The 12,446-nt window shown below is 41.4% G+C and overlaps 1 protein-coding gene across 1 annotated transcript in view; it reads left to right on the top strand.

Annotated features, from left to right (window-relative positions):
• The window catches only part of cacna2d3a (calcium channel, voltage-dependent, alpha 2/delta subunit 3a), a 242,577-nt gene that overhangs the window by 99,483 nt on the left and 130,648 nt on the right, over positions 1-12,446 (top strand). Inside the window, exons 5-8 of the mRNA XM_077003026.1 lie at positions 985-1,147; positions 9,718-9,849; positions 10,282-10,342; positions 10,894-11,044. Coding sequence (XP_076859141.1) covers positions 985-1,147; positions 9,718-9,849; positions 10,282-10,342; positions 10,894-11,044 — 507 coding nt within the window. The remainder of the gene's footprint in view (positions 1-984; positions 1,148-9,717; positions 9,850-10,281; positions 10,343-10,893; positions 11,045-12,446) is intronic.

The following is a 12,446-nucleotide window of genomic DNA, read 5'->3' as shown; positions in this document are numbered from 1 at the left end:
AGCATAGTTTACGTAGCATTCGTAAAGCCTTTGTGCCTCTGAACAGAAACTGTGAAATAGCGCCCCCTGTGGTCACAAAACTCGACGGTCACAGAATCTGGTGTAACACCGGTCTGCGTCAGAAGGACGGAAATGAAATTAATGGGGCGCACTTTATAAATATTAATATGTGTTTTAAAATTTAGATTTGGGGTAAAAAAAAATCAAGTCTTTGCAAGTAAACAGGTTCAAGTCCAATTCAAGTCCCAAGTTATTGGTGTAAAAGTCCAAGTCAAGTCTAAGTCTCTGAATATTTTTTCAAGTCAAGTCAAAAGTCTTAATATTAATGACTCGAGTCTGACTCGAGTGCAAGTCATGTGACTCGAGTCCCCACCTCTGGTGATTCAGCACTGTCCTGTGCTGTGTGGGATGTGCAGGTGTGCTGATTGTCTTTATTTCATTCAGGACTATTTAAATCAGTAATGTTTATCTGTCCACAGGAGAGATATAGAGAAAACATCCTGCTACAAGGGGTTTATCTTTAGGCGTTTACACTGAGTAGTTCTCACTGAATTCTCACTGAGTTCTCACCAAACATCCTGCTACAAGGTGCTGATCTTTAGGGGTTTACACTGAGTAGTTCTCACTGAATTCTCACTGAGTTCTCACCAAACATCCTGCTACAAGGTGCTGATCTTTAGGAGTTTACACTGAGTTCTCACTGAGTTCTCACCAAACATTTGTATGAATTTAGATGATCAAGTGAGATGACGTACAAATGAAGTAAAAACCAAACAGCATAAGTGGTGCATTTTACCAGGTCTAATATTAACCATTTAAAAATCGTTAACAAAACTAATGAGTAGTGGAATTCTGGAAAAATCCAGCTAAGTTTTTTGAAGACTGAAGATGAAGTTTGCGTTTGCCCCTTAACCAGAGTGTGCAGACATCTGTGTATGCTTGGCCATCCTGCCTCACCATGACGACCTCTCCCTTCTCCCGTAGTATGAGTACTTCAACGCTGTTCTCATTAACGAGCTGGACCAGGATGGGAAGAACATGGAGCTCGGAGGGGAGTTCATTCTACAACCTAACGAACATTTCAACAACCTGTCGGTTAATCTCAGCCACAGCGTGGTGCAGGTGCCCACCAACATGTACAACAAAGGTACGTTTATGTTCATTCTTCAAAATGATTTTGAAGTAAATATAAGAAAGTTTGTGCAAGCCCACCAGTGCTTTGAAAGGTGACATGTGACACAACTAGTAACCAACAGAGGTGTCAATTCCAGGTTCAGAAAGTAAAAGTCCTCACCAGGATTTTGCTCAAGCTTGCTAGATTTCCTGATTAGTGCAATCCAGGTAAAATTAGTGGAATCAACACAATCCAGGAAGCCTGAGCAAAATCCTGGTGAGGATTTTTACTCTCTGAACCTGGAATTGACACCTCTGTTAACCAAACATACATTTCAGGAATATGACTCTTAAGTGCAACAATATTTCACTGAAAATGCTGTGTTGTGCCTGTTTACAGTAAAAATTAACTAGTTCAAAGTTCAGTTCATACTACTAGTTCACATTCAAAGTTATTATTTTCAAACACTACAGATCACCCACAGTGTAATCCAGACCAAGTCTGTCCTCTTCTTATTGGGAAACACAGCAGGTCCTTTATAAAAGGCTGTGAGCTTTTTATAAAGCTCTGGGTGAATGAACTTTGTGGTTGTTGAATCATACTTTTTAATGAATGCTTGTTTTAAATTTACTGCCAATGTTGCCGGCTTGTTTTTTCAGACCACGTGGACACAATTTGCATAAAACGTGTTTTTTTCAAGTCCACACGTGTTCGTAAAATGTATTTAAATACTCAAACTAACTGGCAACAGCAGTTACTTCATTTCCGCTAGCAATGGACATGAGCTGTTTACAGAAGCATCATGCAGTGTGCAGTAAAGCTAAAAACACGAGCAGCTTTCACTCTCGCTGAATGGTTCAATTTCAGAATTCACAAAAACTGATTTCATTTAATGAATTCCTTCATGCACAACACCGTACCTTACAATGGTAATACATGTTATGATAAAAATATTTTTGAACACAGATTCAATGTCCTTCTCATGAATGAACGGTTCCATTTTTTAATGGTGTCATAATAATCATTTTCTTGAATTAAATCAATAAAAATCTAGTACTTCATGTAGGTTTCTGTGAATGTTATTGGTGAAAGAGAGAGAGAGGGAGAGAGACTGAGGGAGTGAGACATAGTGAGAGAGTGATGGAAAGATAGTGATGGAAAGAGAGAGGGAGAGAAAGTGAGAGACTGATAAAGAGAGAGGGAGAAAGAGAGTGTGTGTGAGAGAGAGAGAGTGTGATAGAGGGAGAGAGAGAGTGAGGGGAGAGAGTGAGTGAGGGAGAGAGTGAGAGAGGGAGAGAGAGAGACACACACACAGACAAACACACACACACACACAGACAAAGACACACACACACACACACACACACACACACACACACACACAGAGATACTTGTGTTCTGTTCTTGGAGCGAAGTGTAGTTCATAAGGACGATGACAGTGCAGATGATAAATTCTAGGATAAATCCATAATAGGTACAAAGATTGCTGTCAGGAGAGATGAATTGTATATGTGACCTGAGTCAGAAAGATCGATATCAATGCTTACTGTGTGTACACTCAGACTACATACACACATTAGCAGAATGTTTGTAGTTGTGTGTGTAGGTTATATAAAGACCAAATATCACACATTTTATTTTACATTAGAATAATTGTAAATAATATATGGAGAGTTTTCATTTTTACATTTATTTCTAGTTTAGCTGGCTAATTGAATTAAGGTGTGAAAGTACTGGAGAGAAATATAATGCCTTAAATTCTTTAGGATTCAAGTGCTCACTACAGGGTTTATATTCCTCTATTAATGCTGGCAATCTTTGTAATCTTTTATAATAATTTGATACAGAATGATGTGATCTGCTTTTTTCTACAAGAACGTTCTGATTTCTTCCTTTTACTGGTACATGTGGGTCTTACAAAATGTCACCTTTTTATCTTCCTACATTTGCATGAGAGGCTCCTCCCCATTTCTCTAAAGCCTGTGTGACGTGCTGACCCTCCTCCAGGGTATAACACAAGAACAGACGTTCAGCGTGGATAACGTCCATACCATAAATACATATATCACAAACCATTTCCACAACTTGTTCCAGAATTCAGCACATTTTCATGATAGTAAAAAGAGAAACCCGACACAATCAGCTATGAGAGTGATAAGTTATGAGCGGCTGGCACGATGAAGCCTCATTAATAATCCTTTGCTCAGAAGAGTTTAATTACTGCAGATATGTTTCCCATGTCTCACTCATTGTATTAGTGTAGATATGATGCACCAATCACTCAGCTGAATATATGACCCCCGTTTACAGAAAGAAGCTCTCAAACACCCAATATGTGACCAGCAATCAGACACCTAATTGGAACTGAATACATTTTATAGTGATCTGTGCATTTAGCTCTCAAATGCTTGAATTAGATACAATTGGGAACTTTTGAACAAGACAATATGATTAAACTGTGAGCTTGAAAGAGTTAGTCCAAAGCATTTTCTGTATATGCATGTATTTATGATATGTAGTGTGTTTCTGAAAACTGGCAGATCATATTTGTTTATGACTTTGGTGTTACTATTATTCCCTTTCAACTGGCTTTGAGGACCTTCCTTAAACCGTGGAGGTCTTTGAAAGTTGCTCTCAATCTGCTACCTGTGCTATTGGAACCTCAGGTCCTCCAGGTCTGTTAAACAGCCGTGAGGTAGTTCAGCTCCATCTACCCTGGGTTAGGGTTACTTTCCCTCTTTTAAAAATCAGATACCCAAACCTCTACAGTCAAAATGACATTCCTGTGTCCTTCCAACAAGTCCTGGTCCGGTGGAGCAGTGAGGATTCAGCCCTGTGGCGAGGAGCACTGCATCTCCTTGGTGCAGACCACACGTTCTTCTCAGCTGGGCTATCATCGTTGACTTGACTGCTTGTGTTGGTCTCCAGTGTTCCTCCGAGTTCTGAACGAGGTCTCTTGTGGTCTCGTTGACTTAAACAGGCTGAAGGACCTTCTTTAATCTCGCCAATTATATTTCTTCCTTTGCCAGGCAGCTTCTTCTGGGTCTTTGTCAAGTTTGCTGACTCCCACACAAATGGTCTCCATGTTGGTTTCTAGCCTTTGTTTCCAAGGGAGACAAGTGGGCTGTATTATGTAGCCTATGATCTCAACCTTGGTATCACAAACAAATGTGCATATTGCTGCATTCATATCTGTTAACATACTGTCTGAAGGCAGCTCACATCTAAATCAGAGGCGTCTAGAGTGGTGCCTGACAGTGCTTAGTTTAGTCATCTTCATCCTCTGCGTGTCCACAGCTGGGACACAATATGAAATACAGCCTCTTTAATGTTCTAAACTGGACCATTCACCCTGTCTACTTTCACCCAGTGTTTAAAAAGAATGCCTTTGTCAAGACCTCCTGACTGAAATCCTCAAAGTCAACATGTTTTATTTAGTTCCATCAGAACAGAGAGTCAGGCCTCAAGAGCTTTTTCCAATGGCTCTCTACCCTGGAAAAAGGTGCTATGAGTAGTTACTGTGGTATCACCTCCATAAAAGCATTATAAACGATTATGATGATGATGGTTTGTGAGCAATATATTCATCTTTAATGTGCTGACCACTCTGAGGATTTGTATAATTATCATACATTACAAATGTTTTCTCCATAATCTAAAACCAAATTTGTTAAGGTTTGAAATTTTAAAATCAAAGTTTTAAATAAACAAGTTAAGCACACAAGCACACCCCCAATGAGATCTGTGTGCCTGTCAGCATAATTACAGCCAAACAAATGGAAAGCTCTATGCCTTATGGAAACTTATTTATATAAACAAAGATTCTAACTGAACATGAGCAAAATAAATGAATGTTCTTTATGTAAACTAAATGGGAGATGTGGGTGACACTGAAAGCCAGTTTTAGTATTCTCATACAAATATGCTCAGAGCTCTGACAAGGCGGAGTAGTAGAGATAATCAGTGTAATACGATATTTGATTCTGCATATTCATGCAAAAGAATAGGTTCATTTTTCTTTTCAGGAAAGAAGATGAACAGCAAAGAGGACAGATAATCCTCCAAAATATATAGAACTGTTAATTTACCACGCAGCTATCAGGTCCAATATTAATATGGGATATTACACTATTCATTTAGGGGCGTAATTGGGGCTTTAATATAAGAAATTAATTTCTTACTTGGAGACTTTCTTATTTTTGTAGAAAGCAGCCCATAGGCTCTCTCTCTCTCTCTCTCTCTCTCTCTCTCTCTCTCTCTCTCTCTCTCTCCATCATGGCTGGCGCTGTGTGATATATGGTGCTCAATACCATCTGACTACAGAAGTTTTTCATTTCTTTTTGCTATTATGCTCCATGTTGTGTCGCAAAGCTTTATTTACAGCAATATTTCTCATTATTTGAATTATGTTTTGTTTTGAAGTAATACAAAAAACAAACAAACAAAACACCTGTGATGGTGTTACGTAGAGTATCACACTGATTAATCAAGGACATTTAACAGATTTAATAAGCGGATCTCATAGATGATCATAAATGTCTCATAGAATGACGTTTTGCAGGTTTAATAAAAGCTTCTGTGAACACAAATCCACTTTACCGACACACTGATCTTCGTTGTTTTATGGTTACTAATAGTGCGCAATTTAAATGAATTTCCTCGAGTATGTACTGCGTTTCAGAATTTCTCAAAGTGTGTGAGCTGGCCATGTGCTGCGTAATCCTGTAAGCTGCGTTATGTATTCGTAAGCAAGACTGAGAACTCTACAATGATGTGCAACGATGTACAGCTAAAATTCATCTCTTTATCTGATTTCTTAATCTGATTTCCAGGCCATTTTACGATATCAGAGTATCCTGTACATGACCACTTGAGTAACCACATAAATGGGGAAATCCAATTATGATCAGGTTATGTAAACACATTCACTGAAAAAAAGATAACAAATGTGATGCTTGGCTAACTAGCTACAGGAATAAGTTAAGACAACTAGAGGCTACAACAACACATAAATTACATCAGTAATTTTTATCTTCCTACATTTGCATGAGAGGCTCCTCCCCATTTCTCTAAAGCCTGTGTGACGTGCTGACCCTCCTCCAGGGTATAACACAAGAACAGACGTTCAGCGTGGATAACGTCCATACCATGAATACATATATCACAAACCATTTCCACAACTTGTTCCAGAATTCAGCACATTTTCATGATAGTAAAAAGAGAAACCCGACACAATCAGCTATGAGAGTGATAAGTTATGAGCGGCTGGCACGATGAAGCCTCATTAATAATCCTTTGCTGAGAAGAGTTTAATTACTGCAGATATGTTTCCCATGTCTCACTCATTGTATTAGTGTAGATATGATGCACCAATCGCTCAGCTGAATATATGACCCCCGTTTACCGAAATAAGCTCTCAAACACCCAATATGTGACCATCCACTGACCCCGTTGACCCCGTTGACCCCGCTCCATTAGTTACATTGCCAACCACTGGACCACTGGAATTCACTGAGCTCACGAGAGCGACCCCTTCTTTCACAAATGTTTGTAAAACAGTAGTAGTTGTAGTTGGAGTCTTACTGATTGTGTGGGGTGGACAGGTGTCTTTATGCAGCTAACGACCTCAAACAGGTGCTTCTAATTTAGAATAATAAGTGGAGGTGGATTTTTTAGAGGTGAACTAACAGGTCTTTGAGAGCCAGAATGTTATATTTGCAGCAGTAAAACAAAAAAATTATTAAAAAATTATACATTGTGATTTTCTGAGTTTTTTTTTTAGATGATGTCTCTCACAGTGGACACGCACCTAAAATGAACATTTCAGACCCCTCCATGATTTCTAAGTGGGAGGTGTTCAAATACTTATTTTCCTCACTGTGTGTGTGTGTGTGTGTGTGTGTGTGTGTGTGTGTGTGTGTGTGTGTGTGTGTGTGTATTGCACTGTGTTTTGGTCTTACTACTTACAAGTATAGGCTACAACAGCACACACACTGACACAAATATTGCGTGAAGAGCTAATGAGGAATACTAGGAGGTCGTGGTGATTTCCGGTGCGGGGCGGGGCGGGGCGGGGCGGTGCGGTGCGGTGCGGTGTGGTCGTGTTGCTCAGCGTGTGGAGAGGGTATGACTGGATGGATGGTTGTTCCTTTCAGTGGATGAGAGTGAAGGCGATAGTTGAATCAGTTAACTCAGTGTTCTGATAAGCCAAAACGAAGGAAATATTTAGAAGTGTTACCTTTAAGTAGCTACTGGGAAGTGTGATAGCAGTTCGCTAGACTCACGCCAGTTTTACATTTGGCTGGTTGCATAACTCCATAAATCCCAGTTTGAAAACGACCTAAACGTGATGTCGTGATGGCTGTGATGTCGTACTGTGATGCAGTGCAACAAGAAATACATTTTTCCATGTGGTCAACTGTTCAACTATTTATTGAATTTACAGAGTACGTGCTATGTGGAGATGTACACTGCTATCTGTTTGTGGAATGTTCTAGCCTATATTGGGATATGATATTTTAGACATATCGCTCAGCCCTAGCATAGCAGCAATGTCTTAAAAGCTGCCTGATAGTTCTAGGACCAGAGCCTGCAATTATAATAACGACTGTAAAATAAAGCAGTACTAAATGACTGGAGTGACACAGGTGTGCGTGTCCGTCCCCATCATGCAAAAGTACGCTAGTCTCTTCCATCTTTGGTTCTCATAGCTTTATCTCTTTTAGCTCAGATAAATAAAATAAACTTCTTTGGGTTTTTTGGCTGTTTTTAATAACGTGTTTATTTATTTGCATATTTTATGTTTTTCCATCTTTCTTTCTCAAAGTATTTGGTCTTACATTAATAAGTCTTTTCATTCATATTCATCTTTTTCTTTCTTTCTCGTTCCTTGGTTTAAAATCTATGAATAACTGCCGCCTGTTGCCTCTGGCTCGACCAATGAGATTCATGGCATGGAGATTGAACTTGAAACATCTAACATGTTTCTGTTTTTTCTATATTCATATCCACAGCTTTATTCATTCTCCAGCCACCTCTCTATGCCCTCCTCCCTCCACACGAACGCTCTCTCTCTCTAAATGATAACTGGCTGGGGCGGCAGTATGGCCAGACCAGTGCAGTTCATTTCAAATCTTCCCAGAGAAGGCGGATTAGCTTTAAAGTGACTTTTGTTCAGTGGCAGTTTGTGATTGGAAGCTCAGCTGAGATGAGCTAAAATGCTTTTAATGGCACCTCAAGCGGGTCCGCGTCGGGCCGGGCCAGATGCTCGTGGCGGCCGCTGTCAGCTCTTTCCAGTGTCTGCTTATGACTTTCATTGCTAACTGCTCCTGAACTCCCCCCGCCTCACAGAGTTCATGTTTCTATAATCTCCATGAACGTGCTTTCTGCTAATATATTGGCTGTCATCAGGAAAGTAATGGCCACGAATCTTGGGCCTGTTTCTCAAAGCATCGTAGTGGTAACATGAGGGAGACGGATGTTCAGTGTAATATTTGCTTTGCCATTTGAAGATGATCATGTTGTACCAGTGCTTTTGGGAAGCCCAGCCCTGATATTTCAGTTGTTAAGGTAACTCTTCTTCTTTTTTATTTGATTATTTGATTACTGCTAGTGACATACCTCCCACGTTCTCTCTCCAGGTGATGCCCTGGAAAAAATCTAAACCATCTAACAATTTATGTGAAAGTGGCCTGAGCTACTAAGAAAGACTTGGTTCCTAGTCCTAGTCTTGGTTCCTAGTCCCAGTCTTGACGATGATGTGATTTCCAGGGTTTTTTTGTCCCAGTATTCACAGCAGTGGGAAATCAAAATATTTGATGGATTCATTTAAGTGAGCATCAGTTTTTCTGGCCATATTTAGTGTCAGACCTCTATGAAGTTCTCTTGTCTCTATCTATGTTTTGCTTTTCATCTTTTATAATTTTTTTACTCAGACATTCTGGAGATGTTGCACTATTAAACTAGATTTTCTCTTGGTAATAAACATTCTTGTGATAACATGAAATTTTACATGAAATCAAGGTTCACTTTACTCATGTTCAAAGGAAGTTCAGAACAATAACTGAGGTGTAAATTGTACTGTTTGTTCTAACTGGTAGAAATGAACAATGTTAAGATATTCTTTACTGCAGAACTGGGTGTTTACACGATAATCTTTGTAATGCGTGGGAGGAGGCTGGACGCAAGCACGAATCATTCAATGATTAATTATGAGAACAAACAAAAACACTATAAACATGTAAACATCAAACACATACAAACTGAACAACACTGAAGGCAATAACAAAGCACATCTAACAGAAAACCTCAACACACTCAGTAACGAAGACACAGACATAGAAACAAAACGGCGAATTATCTTTTACTAACAGAACCACAAGAAGCAATACACAAGTACGTACAAACAAGCTAACAAGCAGGCAGACAAAACGTGCTTTAAATACATGACTAAACAAGACAGCTGGGAACAATGACATGACAATGTTAAATGTGATAAAACATTTCAGTTGTGTGTGTCCACAAAAAAATAGAATGTGCTGTTATACATATTTTGTGCACTGCCTGATGCTTTTATGAATGTACTATCACTCTGTTTTTCTCAGATTCAGCTATAGTGAATGGGGTGTACTGGTCAGAGGCCCTGAATAAAGTCTTTGTGGAAAACTTTGATAAAGACCCCTCCCTAATATGGCAGTACTTTGGCAGTGCTAAAGGGTTCTTCAGACAATACCCCGGTGAGTTGAAGGTCTTCAATATTGTGCATTCACATGGAGAATTCATCTAGCATGTGTTTTATTGAAGCAGTCTCTTGCAATATTGCATTTCTGTTTTCTTTTCTGTTTCCATGGTGCATTTGAGATGATTTTTGTAGGTAATCATGTATTTCAGTGCGTGAGTATTTGTGAGGGAGTGCCAGGCAGAGAGGTAGGCTACAGGCTGACTGTAATTAGCTTGTATAGACACGTCTCCCTGAAGCAATTGAGGGAACCATGCAGTTAGGGAAGCTTTAGAGACAGCTGCAGGTGACACAGTGCAGACACAAGTCTGTGAGGAGTCACATATCCACCCCCACACACAGCTACACATACATATAGACAATACATATTAGAGACTACCTTAATGCAAAATGGTACTTTATTAAAACGTTGTTACATTTTCTTCTATAGGTATAAAGTGGACACCAGATGAACACGGAGTGATAGCATTTGATTGCCGAAACAGAAAATGGTGAGTGTAGTCACCTCTCTGTAATAGACTAGCTTTATTCCAAAGTAGTTCATGTTTACCAAGACCACTGCAAATAACGTCTGGGGCCTTGACACTAAGATGTGTAATAGCCATTATCCTTACAATCTAGACTTACACACATGAGCCACTGTAAAAACCGTATTAGCACTTTAGTCCGTCCTCTGCTGGATGTTTTTGGGGGTGGTTAGACCACTCCATCCAGACACGGGACGAGGACACAACTCCAGCACCACCCTAGTGCCTGAGAAAGACTAACCGTCTCAATCCCTGCAGACATGGCACCTCCATGTCAGTGTTAATGCTGGGTTGATGTTAGTTGCTCCACCCAAATGATATCCAGTCAGCAGTCCTGTCTTCAGAAACTGACAATTCATAGGTGGGGTAGAGGGTGGTTAATTAACAGGCAAATTTTATTAACTGCCATGGTCTGTAGTTTTTTTCTATGCATGTATGTGTGTGTGTGTGTGTGTGTGTGTGTGTGTGTGTGTGTGTGTGTGTGTGTGTGTGTGTGTGTGTGTTCCTGAATGTAGGTACATACAAGCGGCTACGTCACCTAAAGATGTGGTGATTCTGCTGGATGTGAGTGGGAGTATGAAAGGCCTCAGACTGACCATAGCCAAGCAGACAGTGTCCTCCATACTGGACACGCTGGGTGATGATGACTTCTTCAACGTTGTGGCTGTAAGTACCGACGTACCGGGTCACGAGATCATGCACGGTCAGCTTTGATGCCGTGCTGTCTCGCCATGTTGGACTCTCACCATACGTCTGGAACATCTCCCCCATAACTCTCCCTGGCTCCGTCTCAAAGGCGAGGTTATCAGGGTTCATGGTTTAGAGGGCCCCCCTACGAAGTGTGAATTGCTGTGGCTGTAATATCTGCTGGTTATGGTGTCTCGTGTTAGAGGCAGGCAAACCTTGTCTATTTCAAAGTTCAGTGAAGAATGCTAATTAGTAACCTGCTGTCTTCAACATTTTGCAGTGCTCATTAAACAGTACAACATTGTATTGCATAAAAACAATGCCATGGTTTGTGTGAACGTAACAACTGTAGCTATTTTTACACATCACATTCCATGTGCAGGTAAATGGCACAGAGAATTAAGTGATGTTAGCATCGTTTCACAAATCCTGACATTTTTCCCCACAACAAAGTCCAAAATGACGGGCAAGGCATCTTTTTTTCCAGTGTCCCCAAAAGTTAGTTCCAATTAACAAGTTGTTCTTTTCAGCGAAGATGCTCTTTCTAGGCAGGCAGAGGATGTACTGCAGCTTTAATGGAAGACCCTGCTGTTTGCTGGTGCAGTCCATCTGTGTTTGTCTCAGCCAACGCACTTCCTCACAGATTTCACAGCCTGTAATTGACTCTGCCCACAGAGTGTGTGCATGTGGGCGTACGTGTGTGTGGGCGTACGGGTGCGTGTGGGCGTACGTGTGAGTGTGGGCGTATGTGTGCGTGTGGGCGTACGTGGGCGTAAGTGTGAGTGTGGGCGTACGGGTGAGTGTGGGCGTACGTGTGCGTGTGGGCGTACGTGTGCATGTGGGCGTACGTGTGCGTGTGGGCGTAAGTGTGAGTGTGGGCGTACGGGTGTGTGGGCGTATGTGTGAGTGTGGGCGTACGCGTGCGTGTACGTGTGGGCGTACGTGTGTGTGGGCGTATGTGTGCGTGTGGGCGTATGTGTGCGTGTGGGCGTATGTGTGCGTATGGACTTAAGTGTGAGTGTGGGCGTATGTGTGCGTGTGGGCGTACGTGGGCGTAAGTGTGAGTGTGGGCGTACGGGTGAGTGTGGGCGTACATGTGCGTGTGGGCATACGTGTGCATGTGGGCGTACGTGTGCGTGTGGGCGTAAGTGTGAGTGTGGGCGTACGGGTGTGTGGGCGTATGTGTGAGTGTGGGCGTACGCGTGCGTGTACGTGTGGGCGTACGTGTGTGTGTGGGCGTATGTGTGCGTGTGGGCGTATGTGTGCGTGTGGGCTTAAGTGTGAGTGTGGGCGTACGGGTGCGTGTGGGCGTACGGGTGCGTGTGGGCGTAAGTGTGAGTGTGGGCATAAGTGTGAGTGTGGGCATAAGTGTGAGTGTGGG

The sequence above is a fragment of the Brachyhypopomus gauderio genome, chromosome 4 (assembly GCF_052324685.1).
Source record: "Brachyhypopomus gauderio isolate BG-103 chromosome 4, BGAUD_0.2, whole genome shotgun sequence".
In the NCBI taxonomy this organism is placed as follows: domain Eukaryota; kingdom Metazoa; phylum Chordata; class Actinopteri; order Gymnotiformes; family Hypopomidae; genus Brachyhypopomus; species Brachyhypopomus gauderio.
The sequence above is the reverse complement of the archived record's forward strand: the minus strand, read 5'-3'. Positions and strand labels throughout refer to the sequence as shown.